The sequence below is a fragment of the Hakea prostrata genome, chromosome 11, assembly GCF_041222555.1.
Source record: "Hakea prostrata isolate BN-2017 chromosome 11, UWA_Hpros_2, whole genome shotgun sequence".
Taxonomy (NCBI): domain Eukaryota; kingdom Viridiplantae; phylum Streptophyta; class Magnoliopsida; order Proteales; family Proteaceae; genus Hakea; species Hakea prostrata.
In genome coordinates, this window is record NC_142610.1 from 23,045,896 (window position 1) to 23,072,751 (window position 26,856).

At 36.7% G+C, this 26,856-nt stretch overlaps 2 protein-coding genes across 3 annotated transcripts; both read right to left on the reverse strand.

Moving 5' to 3' along the window:
- Positions 1-4,381: 4,381 nt before the first annotated feature.
- Positions 4,382-6,830, reverse strand: LOC149000993 (Phototropic-responsive NPH3 family protein). Its single transcript, XM_089139462.1, has 3 exons — positions 6,659-6,830; positions 5,436-6,572; positions 4,382-5,316 (listed from the first exon to the last, which is right to left on the reverse strand). The coding sequence occupies exons 1-3, from the start codon at positions 6,719-6,721 to the stop codon at positions 4,906-4,908; spliced, it is 1,611 nt and encodes a 536-aa protein (XP_088995588.1). The 5' UTR covers positions 6,722-6,830; the 3' UTR covers positions 4,382-4,905.
- Positions 6,831-9,919: 3,089 nt separating this feature from the next.
- LOC149000994 (type I inositol polyphosphate 5-phosphatase 13-like) lies at positions 9,920-26,817 on the reverse strand. Of its 2 annotated transcripts, XM_089139464.1 has the most exons (11): positions 25,850-26,817; positions 23,933-24,227; positions 22,786-23,587; positions 18,337-18,461; positions 18,038-18,122; positions 15,477-15,630; positions 15,334-15,374; positions 14,964-15,231; positions 14,671-14,794; positions 14,212-14,572; positions 9,920-10,763 (listed from the first exon to the last, which is right to left on the reverse strand). In XM_089139464.1, the coding sequence occupies exons 1-11, from the start codon at positions 26,664-26,666 to the stop codon at positions 10,407-10,409; spliced, it is 3,429 nt and encodes a 1,142-aa protein (XP_088995590.1). In that variant the 5' UTR covers positions 26,667-26,817; the 3' UTR covers positions 9,920-10,406. The 2 variants fall into 2 exon arrangements, with proteins under 2 accessions (XP_088995590.1, XP_088995589.1); XM_089139463.1 differs by having other exon boundaries at positions 15,334-15,630.
- Positions 26,818-26,856: the final 39 nt, after the last annotated feature.

Below are 26,856 nucleotides of genomic sequence, written 5' to 3' on the forward strand. Positions count from 1 at the left end.
GCAAGTAACCAAGGAAATAGAATTCTAGAGAGGGCATTTTAGATAACAGAATATCTAGTAGAAATGAATGTTGATGGTTCATGGAGGGAAAAGGAGAAGAAAGGAGGAATGGGAATTATTATTAGAAATGAGGAAGGAAAACCAGTGGTAGCAGCTTCTATTCAGAAATCATTTTCCTTGGATTTGGAAGGAAAAGCTTCAGCTCTTAGAACAGAGTTGGGTTGGTTTTAGAAAATTCTGATTCTAAATCTGATCAGCTTAAAAAGATTGGGCAAATTACATATAGATTCCATGGATGTGCCATCAATTACATCTACTATCTTTGAGAAAAAAAAAATCAATGTCCCATTGCTGTGAAGAATGGGGTTAAGTGATGTCACCGCTGAATAAAACTTTCACAAGTTCAATTTTACCCTACTTTGTCCCGGCCTTTTTCATAATAGTAATTTTAATTCTAATACTAAATGATTAAATGCCTTAAAAATTTACTAAAAAAAGTGGGAAAAGAGATTTCCACTTTACCCATCTCTTTTTTTAATCCTGCCAGAAATCATCCATGAGCCCCTTACTAGAAATTTGTTTATATGACGGTGGTTTTCAGTAGAGTGGAGCCGGTGGGTAATTTCTGAGGATTAAGCAAAGAGATGGGTGAAGAGAAAATCCCGTCACCCACTTATTTAATAGTTTTTATGGGCATTTTAGTCATTTAATACTGGAATTAAAATTGATATTATGAAAAATGACTGAACAAAGTAGGGTAAAATGGACTTATGAAGTTTTATTTAGTGGTGACATCACTTTAACCCCATTCTTTAGGGGGAGTCTATATGTAATTTGTCCTAAGACATTTAATCATATTCCTTACTTTCGTCTTGACCTTAGAACAATAAAGGCCAGGCTAGACAAAGGTCTGACCTAGCCTTAACCTTAACGCAATACTGAGTTGCAAATGGTGAAGGTTCAAAGTGGTGGTTAAGATTCCAACAACTTTTCTTTTCTTTTTTAACTTTTTGAACTACGCCAACTTTAACTAAAAAAAAGGGGTAACTTCGAATCGCAATCGTAGGCAACTCAGTGTTGCACACCAATTGCCCAACACTAAAGTCGAGCCCCCTTAATCCTAATCGAGATCACCTTGAGCTGGTTTCTGACTTTACCCTTAAAACCAAAATTTTGGGTAGAGATACCATATTCATGCTCAAAGCAGGTCAAATCAGGTGTAGATCATAATAACCAAATTTGCTCCCTGTGATTCAGTAAACATAACCCCTGGGTTTTTCTCTTTGAAGACTCTTTCCAAGTTATTTGCATTGGGTGGATTGTCTTTGACAATTTTTTGGAAGCTTTGTTAACTGCATTCAATTAGGTTTGGTGTCTGATCAAAGCAATTTGGTGTTATGAATTGATCTTTTACCCAAATCAAGAAACACTCTCTAGCTCATATATTTTGATGGATATTGTGGATAGAATTGATAGTTGCTGCTTTTGATAGAATCATAAGTCAGGTCAAGTCAATTTATAAGTGGTTTTGTAATCTGACTTAAAAAGAGTATTAGAGTATTCTAAACAACTTGTAAGAATATCCCATGGAACAATGTAGATTTTTTTTTTTTTAACAACATTTTATTCAGAGAACTTAAAAAAATACAAACACACCTGCATGAGTACACAAGGTTCGAACCGAACGAAAGAGCGGAAAAAGACCAAACTGTCATACATGCAATAGACAGGGTCAGCCAAGGTAAGGGTTGGGTCAAGCTCAAAATGGATAACGTCTACAAAATTCTTAGAACAAAAACACTAAAAAATCACCAACACCCACATAGGAAAACAGACATACAACACCCACAAGTGATTAAAAAATCACCAACACCAACAATGTAAATCTTACTGAACTTTATACAAGTGATTAAGTAATGAAGGCTTTTATTTTCTCATTTGAGGGGGAAAAACAGAAAGAAAAAAATCTCTTGGGTTTAAAAGGTTCTCTAACACTAACAAAACAGCTAGTCAGCTACCATTAAAAATCTGACAAAATGGACCAGTTGGTGGTCCTAGTCATCTAGGAGAGACAACCCTAGATAAAAGTTATGCTAATAAGCAGACCAAGGAGTCCATTTGTCCTGTTTCACTTGTCCAATTGAATTTTAATATTAAAAGTATATAAGAATCATGGAATCAAATTATTATTTTTGTCATTATCATCATATGAACTCATTAAATACTAATCCCTTATTGCAAGTGGCAAATCGAATACATGAAAATAGATATAATCTCATTTGAACCCTCACCCTCACCAAAGGAATCTTCACTAATTTAAATGAAAAAAAAAACCAACTAGTTGCATGGAAATCACATGAATTTTGTTTAACTCCTAAAGAAATTTAAAAAAAGAAGAAAATCTTATCATTATGTGTGTTTTTATTAGTACTTGCATTGGTTCATGCACATTATAATCTGACATCAATTTTATTCCTTTAATTAAATAAAAAACCAGGGATACCAGACTTGTATTCAAGGGCGGAGATGGGATTTAACATTGGCCTCGAGAGAGTAGAATAGTAGTGAAATTGATGGTCTTTCTTTAATATGCTCTTTCCTTTATATCTTATTGAGAAATTAGAAAAGGCAAAACCACAATTCTTGCTTTTAGCCGTCCTCATGCTGGTGCACCAAACAACCAGACATACCAAGAATACCATACTTCTATAATAATTAATTTAATTAGGATATTTTAGTGCTTTCTACTTGTTTATTTCCTCGATATTTTCTTTTCTTTTCTTTTATCTCATGGACAAATTAGAAATGGCACAAGCCAACCCTTCTATTGGTCCTAACCCTAATACATGCACCACATAAGCAAACATCAATCTCTACTTTCCCTTTTGTTTTTAAATAAAGAATCAAAACACACTACACTCACACTTATCTAATCATTCAATAAGTTCTCATGACTAATGGGTCATAAACTATACTTTGTTTTTGGTTGGTTAAACAATTAGAACTGCAACCTTAGTTCTAGTTGTGATGCTGTAATGCTTTTTATCTCTCTTCCCTTAATATTCTCTGTTTTTTTCTTTCTTTTCTTCTCTTGCACAAATCAGAGAACCTTTTGCTATGTTGAAAATCATTTCCTCCCTTAGATTCTTTTTTTGGCTCTCTCTGTTATTAGCAAATCAAAAACTGTTTTCTCTATAATATTGAAACTTGTTCTCTACTGTTCTTGTTTAAAATTCTAATGGATTAAACATAGTGGGAGTAAAATGATCACTCTCCTACTCTCTTTTTTTGGGCTGAAAACTTTTGTACACTCTTACTTGCTTTCTTATAGATTCTAGAAAAGGGCACTGAAACCTAAAATATGCATTAATTGACAAAAGCAAGTTTTACCTAAAAACAATTAACAAAAGGAAGTCGAAAACTGATCCCCAAATCCTTTTGTGGGCTCCCAAAAGGAATGTAATTAATATTGTTGTATCAGTCGAAAGCTGCTTGCAAATTGCATATACTGATTTTTGATTGACTTCAAGGTAGGACTCAAAAGAGTCACAGCAATCACCATTTTAAAATATTTCTTTTTTATGTTTCTTTTGCTTTTCCTGCCCCTTTTGGTGAAAGCAATTAATGAAACCAGTGACAATGCCACCACAATTAATTGGGTTGGTTGATGAGACATATTTGATTGGCTTTATTTTGTTTTATTTATGACCTACTTTTTCAACTTGTCCTACACATTTTTTTGAGGCATATAGCCAATTTATTTGAAGTGACTGATCAAGAAAACAATGTTATAAAGAGACTGAATCTAAGGAGATTTGATGTTGGATTAATAAACCTAAAGGGAAATTGCATGATTCAAAGTTTAAACTTAGTTTTTGAATGTCTATGATAATAGGGTTGATTTCCTAAGGGAGATTACATGCTCTTCAGGTTGAGTCAGATTCAAAGGGTGCATTGTCCATACCTCCGTGCATTCACTTAATGGATGTAGCATGGCCAATCGCAAAGCAAATGTCTTCGCTGCTAATGCTAACTGAGCTTTACTAGGTTATGAGATGGCTAAACAAGGATTGCCTGCGGAGTTGTATGATCAAGCCATGCCTACTACCCTAGTGTCCACTTCATAAGATGCATCTAAGTTAATCTTACAATGATATAAGGGAAATGATACTCGAATACCTAGAACAGTAGGGAATAAAAAAATGGATAAAACTAGTAGAAGAAAAGAAAAGATAACCGCTCCTGTATTGGAAAGAATCAAAGATGAATATTTTGAGAGGAAAGTAAAAAATATGGAAAAAAAATATAGAGGAGAGAGAGATTAATTTGCTACCATGAAATGTGTCTACACAAGCACTTTCTTGTGTGTATCTCTCCTGGAAAAAGTTGTTTTGTGTCTCAATATAAAATTTAAAGGGTTGGTATTTTCAAAGGATTAAAGCTCTTATTGCAGAATTAGTTTAGTTCTTCAAAAAAAACAGCTAGGACCTGCTGGTGGGGTGGGAAAAGAATTGGCACTGAATCCATATAGGCCCCTGTGCTGTTCTAAATGGCATTTATTGCAAAAGGAAGGAAACAACTTTTCCAAGACATTTAAGTCATTTCAGTTCTTCTTTTCCTATTCCTTCCTGATCTGGTCCCTCATGTTTCACTATTCTGTCAGTCCACCACACATTATTTACAGGGAATCCAGCCAACCCATTATCTTCATGGACAGGCTTTTTTTAGTAAATCCAAAAGGAACTTCAAAGAAACTTTAATTAACTATACAGTTTACCTGTAATTGTTTCCCAATGCTTACTGTTTCTTACAATGGAGCCCTTCAAACTACATCTTTATTTCAAAACCCACAAAAAAAAAAAAAAAAATTACAATGTTTTCACAATTTTGATCAAATGAAGTGTCTCAACATAATCGTGACACAGCTTTATTATTAGGAGTAGGAGTTCCCAGGAATTTAGGCTTCACCATCTTTGTCATCTGATTCTTCATCTCCTCACAAACCTTCTCCAACTTTACTACTCTATATTGCATCTTCTGCAAATTCAATCTTATCTCTTCACCCTCTTCTGAATATCTTTCATCTTCATCAGACCCATGATCCAAATCCAACTGAGTTTTGCTTGAGCTTGGAATGTCAATGTCAGTAACATCACTTTGGACCTTGGATTGTTGAGCAATGAGTGCTTCAATGGTGATTTCTGGGGGTATTCTAGGGTTCTTTGCCAGATCTTTACTGGCTCCTAGTGTAAGCTTTTCATAGTTCAGGCATCTACATAGTCTTGATCTTTCTTCAGAAGAAAGTGTTGGGTGAGACTGCACAAATCATCCATTCTAACAATTTAATCAGGAAAGAAATTTTCAGGAGAAAAGATATACGTCAATTGCTATCTCTGAGAATGAGATAAGAAAAATAGTGGGTTTGTGATGTTTACCTCAAGATAGATGTCAATTGCTCTGTAGACCCCATCGAAGCATTCCCTGGCAGAATCTGGCAAGCTCTCTGCAATGGCAAGAAACTTTGTAATCTTGAGGTTATGATCAGGAGAGATTTCTCTCATGTACTTGTCAATTAATTTGCCGACCTTCTTCATCCTCTGTAGTGTCACAGCAACATCACTGACAAAAACCCTAACTAATCTTAAAACCAAATTAACATCATAAACGCCTCCACCATGACCAGAAACCAGCAAATCATCCAGTGTTGCTTGATCAAGCATCCCGCCAATCAATCCTTCAAGCTGACCTCTGTGTTCTCTGCTCAAACCAAAACCAGAAACTACTCTCAATACCCAAAACAGCCGTCTGCAGGAAAAATTGGTTTTCCCCATTAAAACCACACCATAAACAGCAGTTTCTGCAAGCCCAACATAATCAGACTTGGACCCTATATGACGTTTGATCCGAATAGCAGTTTTGAGATAGTGTAAGAGGAATTTGGTGAGGATTAAGCTGTCGTTTTCTGTTCCATAGGCATCCATGGTCCTGATAACCTTTTCTATCATGTTTGGGGGTAAAATTGTTAGATCATCATACCACCAGGCCCTGCTTGAAGAACATGGCTTACTGGATTCGGGGGTAGTTTTTACTGATGGAGAGAATCTAAACCCAGATGTTGTTTCAGGAGATGATGAAGAAGAAGATGAAGAAGCAATGAGGTTTAAATCTGAGTTCTGGGTAATTTTAGCTAGAACCGAACATATAAGCTTTTCAAGAAGACCAGATGAATCTGCATAGCAGAAGAGTGACTCACAGCTCTTTAGGCAAATCAACAAATCATTCCATGACCAGTAGAATAGCCCTTCAAGAAACATTTCTGTTTGTTGTAAAAGGTTGCAGGTTGAGACATCCTCTGTCATTTGAAGAAAAATCGAACAACAATGAAGCAGAGAAACATTTGAAGGGGTTATTCTGATCCTTCCATTGCTGTAGCAAAATCTCGAGACCAGTTCAAATCCATTTGGGCCTCCAGGGAAATCTCCAACCTCAATTTCTAAGATTCTGATCTGGGTTTTCCTCTTTTCTTGCTTTATCATCTTCTTCAAACTTCCTGAGAATTTTGAAATGACTCTCTGCAGAAATTTTTAAGACAACAGGAGCTGATGTTACCATAGAATAAGAAACACTGGTAGAGGACAGAACTGTAATGCAAGATTACCTCATGTAGAAACAAAGTGCACTCTCCATTAACATGGATTTTGAGATCACACAGCTCATGCATCTCCAGCTCCAATCGAATGAAACCAAGAACTGCACAAAGAGAGAGAGAGAGAGAGAAAGAACAAAAGAAGTGCTGGCAAAAGTCTGGTAACAGAAAATTTTGTTCATATAGAAACACTCCACAGAAGGGCAACTATATTTATAATTAAAAAATATATATATGTGAGGAGAGTATCAACACCGTTCATAAATAATCTCTTTGCCTCTCAAAATTTTTTCTTAAGAAATGATGAATCCAATGTAAAAGGCTTTCACAGAAATAAAATTTGATTTTTTTTTATACAGATTTATCTAGCACTCTTTTTGTCATTATATACCTAAAATTTAAGCGTGTGGGTCATTTAGTCTTATATTTTTGTCATACAAATAGTCTCCCACACTATCTTCCAAGTAGATTCTTATGTTTTCAGGTTAAAAGATTTTTTTTTTTAAATGAAGAAAATATATGAATATATCCAGTTAAACCAATATGTAGTGATCCAAATCGATATAATGTGCTGTCGATACCAATAATTTTCTTGACAAAATAGAACAAACGATCAAACAAAACAACAATCATAGGAAAAGGGAATATTTTTTTTAAAACAGACTAAGGGTGTCAATTGCGTACCGAAACCGTTTAACCATACCGAAGTTACTGTCTAAAACTGCACCGTACTGTATTATAAAAATACAATACGGTATGTATCGAAATCATATCAAATTAGTATTGTATCAAATTAAGGAATATAAATATAATTTTACAATTAAAGCACTTTACCTTTACCTTATCCCTAATTCCCTGTTTCAGTTTTTTGTTTCATCTTTTACTCCTCTTCTTGGAATTTACTTGTTTTGTTTCTGTTAATATCATGTTCTATCGATTGTTTGATCACAATTTCATTAGGATCTTAATGAACTAATAACAAAAGTGGCATGGGTTCGTTCATATCAAAATTGTACCCACTAAATACCCTGTTTAAACCATTTTTTCGCACTGATTTAATACTAAAACCGTACCGAACCGTTTTTTGAAATACCGAAACCATACCATACAGTCTAAATTCGTTATGGTACAGTTATGATTTTCGGTATTCAAAGTTGGTACTATCCCGAATTACCGAAACCAAACGAATTGACACCTTAAAACAAACCCATCTGAAATTTTTAGTTGTTTGTAATCGTTAGGTTCTGAAAGTCAAAAAGCCTTTCTTTAGAACTGATTTATATGAACTTACTAATCGGTTTTTGGAATTTTCCTGGGCATTTGAAACAAGTAGGAACAAAAATCAGCAGCAAAAAGAAATCTTTTTGCATCACCTGCGGGGAAGAGATTCCATTCCTTTCACTACTGATGCTCATGTTCTTAATCTGTATTGGCATTTTTTCTTTTTAGATCTTCTTTTTGGGAAGGATTTTTTTTTTTTTTTGGGGAAAGGAGTTGCAATGCTACAGGGAGGGAATCTTCAAAATCAAATTAATAATGGCATCAGAAATGATGAGTAATAAGAAAAAAATTCGTCTCAACATTGCTTGAGTTTGCCAGTTTTTGAAAATGCTAAATCCAACACTAGTAGTGCATGCACCATAGAGGATTCAAACGTATATACCACATTGATGTGTGTTGGTATAGCTAGAGGCTGAAGTTGCAACAAGGTCAACATGCGCTGTGCTTTGTAAGATCCTAAAACTGACATTGTTGAACAAATTTGGATATTCATCCATTAGGGTAGACGTATATGTTCTTTCACACTTCTCTACTGCACATTAGGAGTGAAGACCATCTTTGAGAAGTCTGGATCATTTCCTCCGACGATTATTGACCACAAATTACAGGGACGCCCACAGGGTAAGGGTGATGAGGGTTTTTATTTATTTATTTATTTGTAGACCCCACATAGTTTGTAGTTGTTAAGCCGTCGGGGGAGCATACACTGTCTGGGGAAATGATCCACATTCACCTTTGAGTGTTGACGAAATAAATCAGTCGTAGAACCTCTAGTGGGTCCCACATGACTCCACCCTTAATATATAGTAAAGAAGTGTGAGGAGAGCACATACCTCTACTCAGGCGAATTGAAAATTCGGACTCTTGTTGAACTGGATTAGATCAACTACCCAACTCTAACCCAGACCATAAATGGCAAAATGATATTAAAGCTTATACTTCCATAACGTTGCCCTACATTTACTAATAATCTCTCACAACCTGCTAAGACTGAGCTGCTTTAAAGTCAAACCCTTTTTTTTTTTTTTTTTTTTTTTTGTGGGTAACCACTTTAAAATCAAAAATGGAGGCATAGAATAGAACACCCGTGAAGTGAGATGACTTGAAGGTCCAAATTACAAGACCAATTATTTCACCCAAAATATTTAAACACATAACCAGCCACCCATTGATGTCAATTACCAAGCTTCAAGTCCTTCCAGTGACTCCATATCTACATTTTATCTCATGTTCTTCAGAACTTGAAGAGAACAGGGGAAGTCAAACAAAAGTCAACGTTAAGGATTAGATTCACGGGTTCATCAGCATCTTCCAGATTTTTTTAAAAAAAAATATCAATTTTGGCGTTTTGGGAGCAAGGGGATGTCCATTTTAATTCTGATTTTCAATAACGACACCCATGGATCGACTGTGGGTCAAGGCCCACCATGTGCCAATGTATCGGAATCGAATTGCCGAAATCGCTCGATCGATAGCGATATATCGGCAAAGATACCGAATCTACGGTGATCTCATCAGGAAAAACAGGAATAAATGGATAGAAGAATAATTTTTATTAGATATTAAGGACAAATTCATCTGATAAGATCAAGACCAATTCAATTCCCAAAACATGGTTGTCTACTGTCTTCTTCCTTGTATAGTATTTCACGTGAATTTCTGTTTTGTTTTGGAGTGGTTTTGGCTCTTTTACTAAAACCCTAACAATCATGTGGGTGGATGGATATTCTTAAATCAATGGAAGTTTGGTTATCAAATCCATACTGGTAAGCTCATGGTTTTAGTTCATGGTATTGGTTATTTTCAAGAACAATATGGATCAGTAGTTGTGTCACACAAGTTCATCTGATAAGATACAATGGACAAAGAGATTAAATTAGTGATTCTGTTGTTGAAGAGTTCATGCTTTATTTTTATTCTAGCTCATCAAAATAAAATAGGAACAAAAAGAATTTGGGATCATCTAGAAATGGTACAAAGAACACAAAAAACTGGAATTAAGAACTTCAAAATCTAGAATAGAACAGTATTTCTCAAAAGCCAATTGCTAATGTAATACAGCTCTCCAACTTACTCCTAATAGCTTCTGGTGGACAAACAATTATTTAGAAAACCTCTGGTAAGAGTACACTAAAATCAACCACTCTGTGGCCTGATGCCTTTTTTTTTTTTTTTTTTTTACACAGATCTGAATGAATGGTCAGTCTAGGAATACAATGCTTTAGGTTAAAGAAAGGGAGGGAAAAAAATCACTAAGGGCCAAAGAAATTAGATAAGAGACTAGGAATAAAAAGAAATTGAAACTGCTCCATGATGCATAAAAATCATGACCAGGCCTCAGGTATTTACATTGAGATTGAATGTGTAGACACGGTCTCGAGAAGGATGACTCTTGGGCATCGAGTGGATGGTTGCCTCGGTCACTCCCCGATGGATGAGAGGGTTATCTTTTTCTCCCCGAGTTTTTTTAATCGCTACATCATGAATTATGCAAATAGCATACATCACCAGACCCATCAGAGGAAATGTGGAGGTGTCGGAAGTCAGCTCTATGAAGAGTATTTCCCTGGTGTCTTCCAGACTCACTGGGCTTCGAATGATTGCGAAAAGGCTTGGATGTCAAGCAATGGCGCACATGAACCCGATGGCATCTTCTCTCAGTGGTACAACTGCCTTGTACACTCACAACTAGTATCACTTCCTTCTCTTTTGTGTCTTCAGACCACCAGTTCTGTTGAACACTATCAACAAACTCTTCCAGGGTATGGGACTCCTGATGATGCACTGATACTTCGGTAATTTGGCCTGGTCTTATTATGCCTGCCGCTGGAGTTACCTGAACCACAAAAGTTACGAATAGCAGAAGTTTAGGGAGGCAGTGTGAGAGAGGAAGAGACATCACACTGTACTCTTCAAAACAAAACAAAATAAAATAAAAATTTTAAAAGAGGAAAAAAATGAATTGAAAGAAGTCACAGAAAATAGAACTATTTTCATATCCTAGAAAAGGCTCTGTTAAGTGTTAAAAATGAGATCAGTTAATAAGTTGGAGGTGCCAGTTTGTCCTGCTAGTGAAGTGTATTGCTTTTTGCACAGACCTTGGACTGAATCCAGTATGTAAGGGTTTAAACTAGGTTATCTACATTGCCTTTACAAAGTTTACTTAGTCCATGGGTGGTTAAAAAAATTTACATTTTTAATACCATGTCAATAATTTAATCAAGTAAAAGTAATCTATTGGTGTGTAACAGAAGTAACAGTGGTTGGTACATCTGTCTTGTTATGTATTGACAAGTCTTTTTGTGTAGTACATTGCTGGTTCTATACCACAGTGCTTATGTAACACATGTTCTTTCTCTAGGATAAGCAGAAAGAATGAAAAGAAAACTAGATCTTGAAACAGATAACATTTTATCTACCTTTTCAGACAACTTTCCCAGCTCGGCAAGCTCATCCAAACATTTTCTACATTAGCCCCAACTAGTTTATTTGGTGGGATAGTTTACAGCTGCTTACAACGTACTCTCCTTTAAGAACATAAATCCACCAATTCTATCTTTCCTTAAATGCTAGTATATCTGGCAATTCTACAAATAGACGCAGGAATATCCTCTATAAAAACAGAAAGCAAGGCTAACCTTTCCACGTCAAGAATGAATCTTCCACCATTCCATCAATTCAAGAAGAATGCCAAAATTGGAAATCCAACTAGTTCAAAGCTTTTTCTCTACTCCCAAAGATCTACTAAGGTGAGATTGTTGTCAATGGGGATTACTCTAAATAATTAGTCATCCTTTGTCCAGGGAAAATAACATTGAAAAGGGCAAGACCTAGTTGTTTGGTGAATTAGTCAATGATTTATAACAACTGTGTGATGGTGCCCCAATGCATACAAATCATTACAGTTGCATCATTTAAGGAAAATTAATTAGTAGTACACGGGAAGCTGAGTCTTGTTCATCCGTTTCACCTGGAATTGATACTACCACGAGGCTGCCCCTGCGGGGCCAGGGGAGAATAACGTACGCAACCTTGCCCCTGCTCTCATAGAGGCTCTGCCAAGATTAAAACCTGTGACCTGGTCACAATCCTAGGCGGTAAGGCGCCCGCTGAGTGCGCACGTCCCTTCCCCCTTTTTTCATCTTCTTGGAATTTTATTTTTGAACTATTTCTATTGGATTCAAATAGGAGATATTTTCTTATCTATGAATAGTATCTCAAGTAAATGAAATATCAAATATAAAAATTGTTTCTAATATGATATTTGGCATAAGCAAATCCCAGATTTTGGTCTAATACTAATTTAGACTAGCGCAAGTAATCCTATAATAAGACGGCAAACGCAACGCCTAGGCCCCTATAAATCAGCCTAGATGCTTAAGTGGTGCTTTAGAAACATCTTGACAACTATGGTCACAATAGAGTAACCTTTATCATTGCACCAAGGCCCTAACTACAACAATAGACATAAAAAATAGTGTAGAGCTATTGGAAAATTGTAACTTGTGTCAATTATGACACTAGCCCCTTTATGTATAATAAATGGAGTCAGGTTATGACAACATAACCAAAAAGATTACACAACTCTTACACCCTATCTTACAATATGCTCCTCAAGTTAGAGAACAATTACCATACACGCCCAACTAGCAGAAAATGAGATCAAGTAATTTACTATATAAGTCCCTATGTGAAGACGTTAGCTAACTTTGGAAAAGGAATTTGGTGTGATTCCAATTTAGGCTTTTTTAATGTATAGGTTATGGGGGCCTTAATTCCATAGGTCTTAGTGGTAATGGACCTCATGTACGGTCCAAAGCTGCCTATGAAAATAATTTATTATTTGGTTCAACTATGTTCCATGGGTTTATTTTATTGCAGTCGTAGTCCAGCTAAAGTTGTAAGGACAGGAGGATAGTTTCATTTGTTTTAAGTGTTCACTTAGGCTGCGTTTGTTTGCAAAGGTGAGGGAGAAGGAAAAGAAATGAAGGGATTTTGTGAAAAAATGTTAAATGTGGGTCCCACTTTGTTGTTTTCCACACTTTTTCACAAAATCCCACCTATTTAGTGGGGTTTTGAAGAAGCACAAGGTGAAAAAGTTAGCATGCCACCTCACCAGACAAGCTTCCTTAATTTTAAGGAAGCTTGTCTGCCAACTTTCCCACCCCATGAATCAAACAAACCACACTTTTGGAATTTCATGGAAAAGTTTGTTTTTTCAAACTTTTTCCCACCCCACCTTTATTCTAGTAAACAAACAGAGCCTTAGGGCATTAAAGGTGACCACTAATTTATTTTAAGTGGTTGTCACTGGCTTTTATTTTCGTATTACTCTTAAGTCATTATCCCCAAGTAATCAGTTTCTTTATCTGGCAGAAGTGTCAAGTAAAAGATATCCCCCCCAGAAACAAGGGGTTGCATCAAATTCAGTAGAAAAGCCCTGGCAAGGATGTTGTCAGAACTCCACTTCCCTTGAGCAGAATAGGGCAGTCATAGGGTTCATCAACTCACCCATGAGATGCTTACAAAATCCATTGGATTCGATTGAAAAAAAATTGGAAAAGGACTTTGACCATACCAAATGATTGCTCCCACTGCATTTAACGTGCAAACAAGGATTCTAGGGAAATCATGAGTTTATTAGAAACATGAGATATGGACGAAGTTGTTGATGTTTCTGTTCCCTCCATTTGAAACAGATTATCTCAACTTCACAAACAGAGGCACAGGAAAACTTCACCAAAGCATGCCACAAAGAAAGTTGTAGCCGAACAGCCAAAAATGAATTAGACCTGAGAGTAGGCCATTGGGTAGAGTTTACAGTAGGAAACAAAGAAAGGACCCTTGGTGGAAAAAGCAACCACCACCAAGGGTGGATTAATTTTCACAGTTCCAAGAAAGGAACCGCCAGAGAGAAGGTGGGAGGGGGTGGACAGCAGATGGTGATGGTAGCTTGCGGTAACGAGGGAAGAGAGACAGGCGGCAGTACTCAGGATATGGAAAAAAGAGAGAAGTCTTGGTCATGGACTCCTGGTGGGGAAGCCTCTCTATAAATAGAATGCAGTGGAGCAAAATGCCACTGCACCATTTCACAATAAGATAGATATGAAAACAATGCCTCAGGATTTGCAACTGACATAAGACTCATTGTCCAAAATTGGGATCCCCATGAAACTCAAGAAAGTAACTAAAATTAACACAAACGCATGCCAAGGGAAGAACTGAGTGCAGAAGAAGTGAACGCAAAATGCATCAGTACTCATATCAAAAGAAAAGGAAGTTACCTCCAACCAATGAGGAAAGCCCAAGGAACCCCTGGGATGATGTTCAGACGCTCGCCCGTCCTCCTTAATCGTTGACTGCCCTTCGGAATATATTTTGAACATAGCTTTGTCTTTTGTGCATTTGTTGGTGATTCGCAGAATAGATGTCTCCTGGTTTTGTAGAATTATGTTGTTGGTGCTAACAATAGTATCTGGAACATCATATAATTCTTCAAGCATGGACCTTATTGTCTCATTAGATCCCATGATTTCCCCCAACTCCTGTCTCTTTATTGACTCATTTACATGAGTAATGTCAACACTGATTATGCACCGCACGGGCTTGTGGTCACTGTCATTGACATCCATGCAAGCGTCATACCTTCATTTGAAAAAGAAAACAAAATGTGATCTGAAGTATTATAAAGGTTACAAGAGTAAGCAAAACAAATATATTATTAAAAAACAAAAGAAACACACTGTGAAATTGAAGAGACGACAGGGCACTCTAAATTGCACTCAGATACTGAAGCTGAGCGGGAGTCACGGTACAAAATTCTGTCACACCAAGCTGGTATGCGCTTCTTCTCACCAGAATCATACCCTAGAAAAGGTTGCACAATTTAACACTTTCAGAAACAACACAATAAAGGTGCATATTCCTATGAGATCTACTGAAGGATACAATTTACAAAATGCAATAATGAGAGACGGACCAGATGACTCTCAAAGTAGCAAGAAATTTCCAAAAAGTCGTATATGTTAACAAATACCTCCTAAACCAGCTTGGTGCCTTTCAAACTTGTATGTAGGCGGAAATCTAATGACCCCTTCTCGCATTCCTTGAAATACTTTCCCAGCTTTCATTTCTGCACGAAGCTGGTCCCTTTCTCTGAGCCAATCAAAGCATCTTTGTGAAACAAAGTCTCTTGCCTCGTCATAAGAAATGCCATGCAGCCGATAATTGAAATCACCAAGAAATACAATCATGTCTGCTTCGGATAAATCAGGTCTACCATCTTCGGAGTTGGTACTCACAGACTGTAAAACAAGTAATTCATTGTGATTCCAGGAGATTACAGCACTCAATAGAGTATGCTTGACTATTCATATTTCCCTAATAACAATTAAAACAGTACATACATTTGTTGGACGAAGCAACTGAGTGGCAGACGAGACTGCAGCTGCAACAGAGAGGACCAATGGCAAGCCAGAAGACTTGAGCAGCCAAAATAAATATGTGGTGAAGGCAAGAGAGAAACACAAAAACAGGAACGTCACCATACCAGCTGCAGCATTTGGCCGATTGAACATCATTGTTCGATATACATGATCAAAGTCAGCATTGCGGCGATTAACTGCCTCCAAATGTGCCGCAAAGTGACAGTTCACAAAGCACATTATCCGATCATAGACTCTCATTCTCAAGCCTACAGCCCCCTGCTTCAAGCAACCTTTTAGCATATGGATCATGCCAATAAAAAATTGAGACATTAACAGATGTACTACAACAGTCTTGGCTCAAAAAAGGCATGATTAACTAGCTGTAACGGGGGAACACAAAAATTGTTAACTTTATTAGATAGTAGAGGGTCCCAGTCCCTGCCAAATGTAAGACTATTAGCCTAAGGCGGCTTCCATGTAAGAATCCTGATTTTCCTAGTAAAGTTGGCATGTGTAGCTGTCCAAGAATCCTATTTTCGGTTAAATTAGGCTATAGAGACATAACTAGGCCACCAAAATGGTATCAAACTAAAATCCATTCAACTGAATCCATTATTTGAGTTAGCTGAGGATTTGGATCTCTAGTAATAACAACAGAATAAAAAATAAAAGAGCAAATGGCAGAGTCACCCCAAAATAGCAAACCTGACATGCCAACACCCCATTTTAAGTTTAAAAACACATGCCCCCAATTCTGTTAGAACTGTTAAAGCTACAGATAAAAGACTATTATACCCTTAAGTGGGTACACAATTAAATGAAAAAACCACCAGAAAATAAAAAAATTTTAAAGCAAGAGATAAGGAAGAGAAGCGGAAAGAAGGGATCACATATTGAAGATTTTCACCTTCTCTCTCACTCTCACCCTTAATAGGTTTCGAGTGTAGAGTTTGCTATGGCTGCCGGGTTGCAGCATTTGCCTGGCCTCTCACAAATTTTCTGATTCCTTTCTCCATTTCTGAGGGCAATATCTCAACTTCCTAGAGATCTACAAACACCATATTTACTAACCGCCACTTCTGTGGTCTTTCCCATTTCTCTAGTTTTTTACCATCCAACCACCAAACTCTTGCTTTTAAAACACGAGTTTGAGCCATTGTATTCAACCCTGTGAAAGTGTCCGTGAAACATCCTCTTGATCAGAATCCATTGCTTTTACTGGGTCACATTTGTCTTTGTGATCATTGTCTAGAATCATATCCAATTGGTATTGTTGTAAAGCTTGATCACCAAGAAAAAAATATATATTTACAGATTCAAGAAGATGATGCTTGCGTATCCATAAATCCTACAGTTCTAAAAATTATGCACTGAAACTCTAATGTCAATCCATCTAGTGGATTCCCTCCCTCAACCCACTTATCAAGGGCGCTTTTTATGTGCAAACCATTCATAATTACCCACCACAAACCCAGACGAGACATTTTCTTTTGAGTCTTCATCAGCTGCACCAGATTCAGTATCAGACAACAGTACATGTCAAGCTTATCCTGAGAAGCTTCAGCTAAACTCTCTTCAGAATCTACATCTGATAGCTCTGGCCCAGAAACTAACTCCTCCACAATTGCATCCTTTGTTATTCTCTTGTATTGCTTGCTGGTGTTTCAAGCTCAGAAAAACCATCTTCAAAGTCTTCATCATCCTCTCTGTTCTCCATCCATGCTGAACTAGTAGGGCGGTGATGATTGAAGAAAGAGAAAGAGACGCTGAACCACAGGGGCGAGGTTGAAGCAGAAAAGAGAGAGAGAGAGAGAGAGAGAGAGAGAGAGAGAGAGAGGGGCGACATTCAGACCACACTGACTGAAGAAGAAGTAGAAGACAAGGTTAAAAACATTTAAAAATGTCCAGGATAAGAACTGAGGAGGATAATGAAGGGGGGGGGGGGGTGTGCTTTTATTTTGATTCTTCAACAGGGTATTACGGTAATCTCTTATGCAATTAGGGGTGGGTTTGGAATTAAAATAGTTAACATAATGATTTAAGAGATATCACTAATGAATTGGACTAATGTGCCAAAGTAAGACTAACTCAAAGGTGTTTCTGCTTATGAAACTTAAAAATGCGGTGTCAGCAAATAAAGGGTGCATTCTTGGGGTGGCCGCATCATTTGCTTAAAAAGAAAACAATAAATGCAAAAAAAAATTGCCAGTAGATCTAGAACTTCTCTGGCTTAATATGACTGGCACAGGATTTTTCAATAGCAAACATACTAACTTTACCAACAGGACAAGGACTCTAACAAGCAAAACCATAGTACACTATACTTTTAAACATGGACCACTGGCATATGTTTCAGCCTAGAAAATTACACCTGAAAAAAGAAAGTTAAAAAAAAAAAAAAAAGGAGAGAGAAAGAAAAGAAAAGAAAAAACCCAAAACCAGTGGACACCCTAAACTATGACTAAATCCATCCATTTTTTTAACTGAGACTGCATTATTGATGTAACAGAAAACTCGTGCTATGAATTGCCCAAAAGTGTTTATGTTTACCGTAACAGAGATTCTCAAATTGTAATTCGTAATCCCCATTTAACTTTAGTGTTAACAATTCTAAGCCTTGTCACAATTATCCAAGTTTGGGTACAATTATCCAAAGCCTATAGTATTCTAAATAAATACATACCTTGTTACCAATAGCACGTCCAAAACCACAAGGAACTGCAGCAACATCGACATCCCCAACATGCGCTCTGAGTCGTTTTCTGACCCTGGGGAAGAAAAAATTTTGCAAACGTAAAGAAAAACCACTAACAGAAATCACATCCCAAAAAAGACTTACTGATTAAATTAGATTTCCTTTTAATAAATATATCCATAAGCAGTTACAATTTCCGTTTTTTAATAAAATAGGGACCAACTGCAAACATTAGTATGAAGAAAGAATGAAAAGAATGGAAAAAGTTGTGTGCTTCCTATTATTACCACACAGCTATTAGCAAGCCTGCCAACTGCCTTGAACCAACACGTACAAAAGTTGATCCCTCATCTAAGGTCCTTCCTATTGCATCAAGCCACCACTGCCCAATCGAACTCCCCTCAAGTCCTACCTACAATCATCATTACAATGATAAATGGACAAATACAGGAAAGAAAAAAAGAAAAGAAAAGCCTGAATATCCGAGTAGGAAATGCAAATAAGAGAAAGTCAACATTTTATCCAGAAAAGGAGACACTTCTGTCCAATATAAACATGCATATTTCACAAAAGGCGTAGTTTACGAAAACCATATCCAAGGAACTGACAATCATGCTTCTCTCTCTGTTAGTCCGTTTACCATGATCCAGAAATGAACCAAAAACCAAATCTATTCTAAGTATCAATACTCGGGTTGATTTGGTTTGGTTTGGTTTGGTTTGGCTTCTTATATGGTTTCAGAATTTGGTTCTTACATGGTTTGGTTCCGGTTCCTCTACTGAGTTCATATACTATAATATAGTAATGATATAAAACAATAGTACAAGCAGTATTATAAAATCCCATACTAATGATTTCTATTTTTGAGTGAAAAAAAATATTAAACAAAGACAGAAGAACAAGAACCACTTTCAAATATGAGGGAACAAGAAAAAGCTCAAAAAAGCACTTTTTCAACAGGGGAAGCCATGTCCTGGAAGCCTGGAAGGTGGAAGGAGATCCACAAGCAGTCTAAGATGCCTTCCTAGGAGTGTCATTACAAGAAGTAAAGAAGAACGTAGCTTCCTTTGAATTTCAAAGGAGATGAAATCCCAAAACTGATGAAGAGATGGGGGTCATATTCTGACGATTACTAACTTTAGTAATATATAGTATAATATGTTAGTATTATATACTACTATTATCCCATTCAGTTAGGATAACTTCTAATTGTATACTATAATATATTAGTATTAATATATTACAATATATTAGTTCTCTAATACGTTTCAGTTTTTTCTGTTGAAATGGGAACCAAACTGAATTGAATCTTACTTCCACATCCAGACAGTAAGTAATTAAATTTTTGTTTGAGCCAACTTATTCAGAAATTAATATGAAATTGTATTCTCTGTTCATTGATTTCACTTACTGTGTGCACCGTCTCCTAGACTGCACCAAAGTTCACTACCAACCCTATCTACACTGCCTCCTCATCTTTCTTCTCATTCTACAATGGAGCTGACTGCTCTTAAATCTAAATTTTAGGCATAGAATATGGCAGACTTTGACTGTTTCAATTTTCAAGAGGAGTAGATAAATGATGTCATCAGGCTGCACGCCTGATGTCAGCAGTTGTCTGCTTGTACGGCCAATTTGTTAAAAAATGCTGCCTGAAGAGAACCATTTGTTGGTTCTGCCTCCAGGTTTTCTAGAAGCATTTTATCTATTTCTCACTCCACCAGAATCTGCATGGGCAAATCAGTGTATTGAGTTAGTTAATACATGCTTCAAAAAACTCTTCAGTCAGTGGCAGCTGACTCGACTTTAAAGTATATAATCACCACTAGGAAAAGGTCTTGTCCACTCAATAGAACAACATGATAATTAGGGAAGATACAAATGCAAATTGGGCTGGTTCTAGGAGGGACAGGAGATGTTGCTCAGGTATTTAACACTATTAAGCAGTAAGTTAATCTGGGAGGACAAAAAGCAAGTGAAATCAATTGAAAGTTCCATAACTGAAGTCAAACTTAGAGACCATTCATGGGTGTTAATGTGTGAATGACAGCCATTGTTCAAAAATTCTCTTGTTAAAGTACCTTTAATACTGTGGCATTAGAACTATAAAGTGACAAGAAGGCTGCTATTTTTATTTTTTTTTTTGGATGATTCTACAGTAAATCCACAAAATTATGTAAAGGCTGCTATTAGGACTGAAAAAACATTTGTTGCAGCATAATTGAAATAAGGGCGTGCATGGCATCTGTAAAGATGAAATCAGCAGCTTACATTTTGGCAAGAATTAGTAGGTTGCACCATGATAATTCGGCTACTTTGGATTCGGAATAGTATATATACACACACATGCATGTATCTATGTATAGATCAGCATTTTTTTATCATCTTTAATTCAAAAGTGATCAACTCTAAGCCACTTTTGAGATTATATGTATAAATTTGAACACATACAAAATGTAAGGTGTGTACATATAAAATAATGCACTAGGCAATAAATTTCAGGGTAGATTACATGTACCCCATTGTGATGAGACTTTAATATAATGTAAGTCCACTTTTCGGAAGAAATAGATGTGACACCCCCACTTGTATGCATTAACATTAGTTTAGCCCCACTTATCATTTATAATTGGAAAGTGATAAATATTAAGCCATTTTCATATTAGATGTATAAATTTGAACATATACACAAATATAGGGGGAATATATAATAAATAGCAATAGGCAACAAATTTTTGAGTAAATTACTAGTAGACCCCTTGTTATGAGACCCATAATTAATAGTCATTCCCATTTTCTGAAGAAAAAAAAAATTATGTACAAACCCCAAGTTTATCACTAACATTAGGTTAATCCACTCCATTAGTTGATTCCTGTTAAGCGATGAGACAATAGCAAGGCCTCATACTAAATTAGAGACATGGAGATTGACCTTTGAATGAGAGCAAGGTTGTCAAGGCAACAAGGTGACCAAAGTGGTAGGGGCGCTGCTTAAGCGCCTAGGCAGCAATACGGCCACCAAAGTGGTTAGGGCACTTGTTTTTCATACAAATATTTTATGTTGCATAAATAATAATATCAAAAACTAATATAGTTTTACTCTTAGCTAGACAAATATTAAAGAATCTTAATTATGAAAGATTATCATAAAAAGACAAACACAAGTTCACATCATCATAATACGAATATAGAACATCAATTAGCAACATAATGAACGGACATTATAAATATGATTATGAACAATAAAAAATTATAAATAAAATATTTTTTTGTTGTATGGGAAAAAAATATGCATGATGTGGTCTACGATATACAATTTTAGCTTGTTGCTCAACTTAAACCTCCAATTTTTTTTGCTCGATGTTTTTTAAGTAAACTAATAATTCTCGAATCCGGATCGAAATTTAATTTGTTTGGGTTTGGGTTTTTTACCACCTTACAATTCTCAATCTAATGACTCCCAAACCCGAAACAAATTATTTTTATATTCATATATGATTTTGTAGAATAAATCTGATGTTTTAAAATCCAAATAAAGAAGTTTAGGTACAAAATGTTAAAAAAGTGACAGCTTTAGCACCTAAGCGGCAATAAGGAGCACAAGACAACAAAGTGGCTGAAATCTTGCACGTTAAAAAAGCGGCTCATCACCAGGCACCTAGGTGGATACCTTGATAACAGTGAAAAAGAGGCTCTAAATTTAGTAGATTAAAGAATGAATATATGATGTGCAACTTTAATCACCATATGATGGATAATGACATGGTGAAAACTGGGGAATGAGAGACACCACCAAGTGACCGTTTCAGATATCTAGGTTGAATCATACACAAGGAAGGTGACCTAGATGAAGATGTTTCTCAAATTAAAGCTTAAATGGAAATTCCATAAAACCATTGTACAACCTGCTATGATGTACAGGGCATAATGTTGAGAAGTTAACAGTGCCATATAGCCAAGCGAAGCTATGTGTTGTAGAGATGAGGAAGTTAAGATGAATGTATGGAAAAACTAGGAAGGATAAAGTGAAGAATAAATGTATCAGGGATGATGTGGGAGTTGCTCCATCAGCTTCAGTAGGATAGCATTTTTCCAGGGCAATACTGAAACAGTTACATATAATTAGCCAGCCATGACACTTCCCCCTTTAGGCAGACAGTATTGGCATGTCTTCCAAGTGCATTGACTAAATGTACATATAATTAGTCATAACATTACATATCTTTGTGTACAATCTTTTTGTTTTAGGATTTAAAAAGTTAAAACCACTAAAATCATCTTTCCATGTTAGAAAGACAAAGAAAACAAGCACAGTAAAGGGATATCAAGCAAACAAAAATGCCATTGACAAATTAAATTTGAGGTAATATCAGCAATAAACAAACAAATTAATATCAGAAAGCAATAGACAACACAAGGCTACTAAAAACAATACAGCATCATGATAAGCCAAAATGAGCAAATTATGCAACACTAACAGATAATCAAACAGACTCAAATGATGAGCTAACACTTAACAATCAGACTTGCACTCTGTGGCTTCAGCAGCATTATTTCTGCAGACAAGAGCAAACAGCACAGTATAAACAATTCAAGATGCAAACACATGACACTGCCAGCTGGGCTACTTCTACAATTCATCTCTTGAACAACAGCACTGTAGTCAGTTTCCTTGAAAATAATAGCATAAGATGGCCCACAGAAAATTAGTTACTAAAGAAAGCCAAAGAACTCACAGTTTCTTTGGCGGCAGACATCGCAAGGAAGCCAGCTCCCATTTCAACTTCCTGCAACCCAACAACTACGATGCCAATGGAAGTTGCTGCAGAACCTAACCAAGACATAAGTGACTCAGGAGAGGCTCTTCCTTGTCCAACATTCCAAGTACCTATCAGTAATTTGACATTTTCTAGCTTTCTGTATTTCAGTTCTCTGCTAACCAATTCTGATCGCAATATATTGTCTAGTGGACCCGGAGATTTAATGCTCCAGCCACGAATACCTCCATGGTTAGCCAATGTAAAGGCATAACCAGCCCCAACCGCTATTTTTATAACAGGACCATTGTGGGCAATCCATCCTCCAAGTAGCTTGCCCTCAAGATCCAGTAGTTGAATGGTGCCACTCGCATAACCCACCCATATCCGTGATCCAAAAGTACAAAAGCACTGAACAGGAGATAAGTGGTGTTGGAAATCTTGCAACCTATTTCCATTTCCATCCCACTGCACAATTAGGCCATTCGTACATCCAGTCCAGATCATTCCATCTATTGTGTGGACTAGTGCTTCAGTTTTCTTCTCTTCTCCAAATGCCCCTTTCACTGCAACTCGACGAACAGCATCAGCGGCTCCCATTAAAGCATTACGCGAGCGTTGAAAGAAATTACCTTGCGATTTCTCTTTCTTGGACGGGGTAGCAAACTTTATCTTCATCTCATCTTCAACTGATGAATCCAGTGGTGAAGACAATTCAGTACGGTTCTCAATTTGGCCATCTATATTAAATACTTTCAGCAGTTCTCTTGTACGAGCATCCCTGGAGATAAAAATCAAATTCAAGATTTTCTTAGTGTGATGCATCAATTTTGTTGTCAGATAACTTAGAATCATAAAGATACTAGTAGAGTGAACAAAAGAACATAATAGGTTGACTAAGAATGTACAAAATTTAAAGGCTTTAACATAGTTTAAAGCTTTAACAAAACAAGGCAATTCTGTTCCTGAAATAATATGATGATGAAATTTAAAGACTTTGACTTGGGTTTTTGCAAGATTTTTCAAGAAGAAAAATGAAAACATACAAAGCTGAGAACTAATTTCTCAGTCCATTCTATAACACAAAAATACATGTAATTTCAACGATTTTCAAGGTGAGACATACCACAATGCGAAGGACTGATGCCCAGCACTCCAAACTTTTGCTTTAACATGATCAGATAACAGATACTTCACATCTGAACCAGATATGGAGCAAACACCATTAACAGTGACTTGACTCCTTAAGTCAACGGAAGACCTTTCTATTAGTAATGTAGCAGTGACTTGACTCTTATAAGACCTTTCCATTACTAAAGAAGCCAAGGGTCTATCCTCCATTGATAAAGAAAGTGATTTTTCTAGGGAATCCCAAGGCCATATCTTGATAACTCCACCCTCTCCACCTGTCCAGAGATCGCCTGATTCCAAGGGAACAAAAAGTCAAGAAGGTTTAATAGATGAATATAAATCAGTTGGTACAAATTATAAATTTCAAGCAGTTGTGTGTCATACTTTAGTTAAGAGAATGAGAAAATACATGGATATAATTGAAGTAAAAGTCAAAAGAATGGGCCAGATAATCATAATATTGCTAAAAAATCTAGAGCTGTTTGAACCTAGGCTTCCAAGTATCAAGACATATTGGAACCCAATGTCAGTTTTGGCTCTAATTTAAATATCATAGAATGGATATATTTAAAAATCTGTGTATAAAACTGTATAATCAATATAGGAGAATGATACAAAGGCTGCCAAGGACCAAAAATACTAGTTATTTGAAAGAAACATCTTCCTATTATTTTTTGCCAACATATAAGTGGGGGATCTCATTTAACCTCAAAAACAACCTTAGTGAAGTGTTCAAACAAGAAAAGTTTTGCATTGAAACTCATCACAGTGAATCAACACCAGCAACAGGGCAACTGTGTACATAGTTTGGATTTATTCATTTTCTCATTAACTCCTGGCTATTCTTCTTTTTTTTTTTTTTTTTTTTTGGTCCAACTATAACATCCATATAGAATAAAATATCATCTATGCATACATTTAGGAAACACAACAGACAAAAGTGCATTATTGGGTTTGCAGCCAATTCTAAAAATTCCATTATTAAGGAAAAAAATTTTCTTCTTTTTCACCTCCGCAAAAAAATAAATTGATAAAAGCACATAATTAGGAAGAGCTGGAAGTCTTGAATTATTTGAGTTCTATAAAGGCATAAAGCCATTTGAAAAAAATTTCCTCATCTTAACAAAGTGAGAACCAACTGCTTGACTTGATGGAAGCAGACTGATGTGCCTCAACCATCACACCCTGAGTGAATGGGAGGATCAACTTTGATGCACTGGGGAATAGATGCCCAAAGCCTTTTATTAGCCAATGAGCTACATTTACCCACTGTGTCCATAGACCAGTTAGACTGATTGACCATGCTATTGGAGGATGGACACCAATCTGGTCCATTACATCTCAACAATGGTCCTCCAAACAGGAGACTACCTATTGTTTTATGAGTAACGCCCCAATGTTTTTGCTGCTAAGTACTTCTTGTAAACGGTGATTATAACTTGTGGTTTGTTTAATAAGTTTCTAATAGAGTAATAGAATGGTTGATATCTGTGTATGTTAGTATTTAGCGTGAATGACTTAACGGAATTGCATTAGGAGAAAATTTCTGTGGAAATAACAAACTAGTTCAGGCATATATTAATTTGAATGCAGGTAACCACCATTGCATACTGCCAATGTAAACCACCATACCATATGGTACAAAAAGCTCTAAATGTTTCAATATGATACGAAATGTTCTGGTCTTCTGTATTGATTAATTCAATTGCCATAGTCAAATCAGACTCTAGACAATCAAATATTTTTGGTCATTCTTTATAATAGTTAAAAAACTTTTTCCCCAAAGCATCAATTTTCTTTGTGTAATCTGGATTTCATACTCCCACTGCAACTTGAATCAGGAAGGCCGATAATGTTTCAATAGTAGCTGGATAAAACACAATAGAGTACAAGTTCATGGAGAACCACTGACCGTAAGAAGAGATAACCATTGATAGAACAGGTCCCCTATGTGCCTGCCAAGAGAGAATTTCCTTGAAAGGATTCGCATCCAAAGACTGATCCATCCTCCATGTCTTAATCTTCCCATCTTTATGCCCTGTCCAGATCAACTTATTCCCAGAATCTACAAACAAACAGACGATGGGCACAGTTGACGCCGATTCAAAGAATGGTGCTGTTTCTTCATCCCCTCTTCTTACCCTAACCCCAAGACCACCACTCGGACAATATATATCCGAAAAATTCCAGAACCTCAACCCAGATTCCGAGCCAGCCCATAATTGTGTCTCTGTACAACCAATCGTCCTGAGAAACGCACCTGTCTGTGTCTCCCTCAATGGATGAGGCCTCAACTCCAAATTCGGCGGCCGGCCCGGATGAATTGCAGCACGAACGGGGACTTTAAAGATCCCATTTCCGCCGCCACCGGCGACAAATTCCGGCAATGACGCTCGCCGGAGCTCCCCTGAAGAATCCGACGATTGCCCTTCTAAAAATTGGTTCATGTATTCGAGTTGGTGTTCCCCTTGGCTGCCCATAGAGCTAATGTGGGTTGGAAACCCTCCCAGATTCCCATACATGAACACTTCGTCATCAGAGGATTCACAGAACCGATCAGTATACCTGGTAATTACACCTTCATCGAGGCTGTGTTTTCTCACTGTGTTTCGCTTTTGAATTGGGGGAATGCCTAGTTGTTGACTGTATGATTGGGTTTTACGATGTGGGGCGGCGTTGATAGCTGTATCTATGAGGTCTCGTTCGTCGTCCACGACCCTTTCATCCATGAAAGATCTCTCGAGGTCAATTCGAACTCTGAAACACAGGCGCAGACACAGAGACAGAGACACAGAGAGAGAGAGAGAGAGAGAGAGAGAGAAGAGAGAGAAAACACTTCCGGAGACTCAGGCGAAGCTTATTGAAAGCTAACGGACAGAAATTCACTTTTGCATCTTTCAATTTACAGCCCCTAATAAG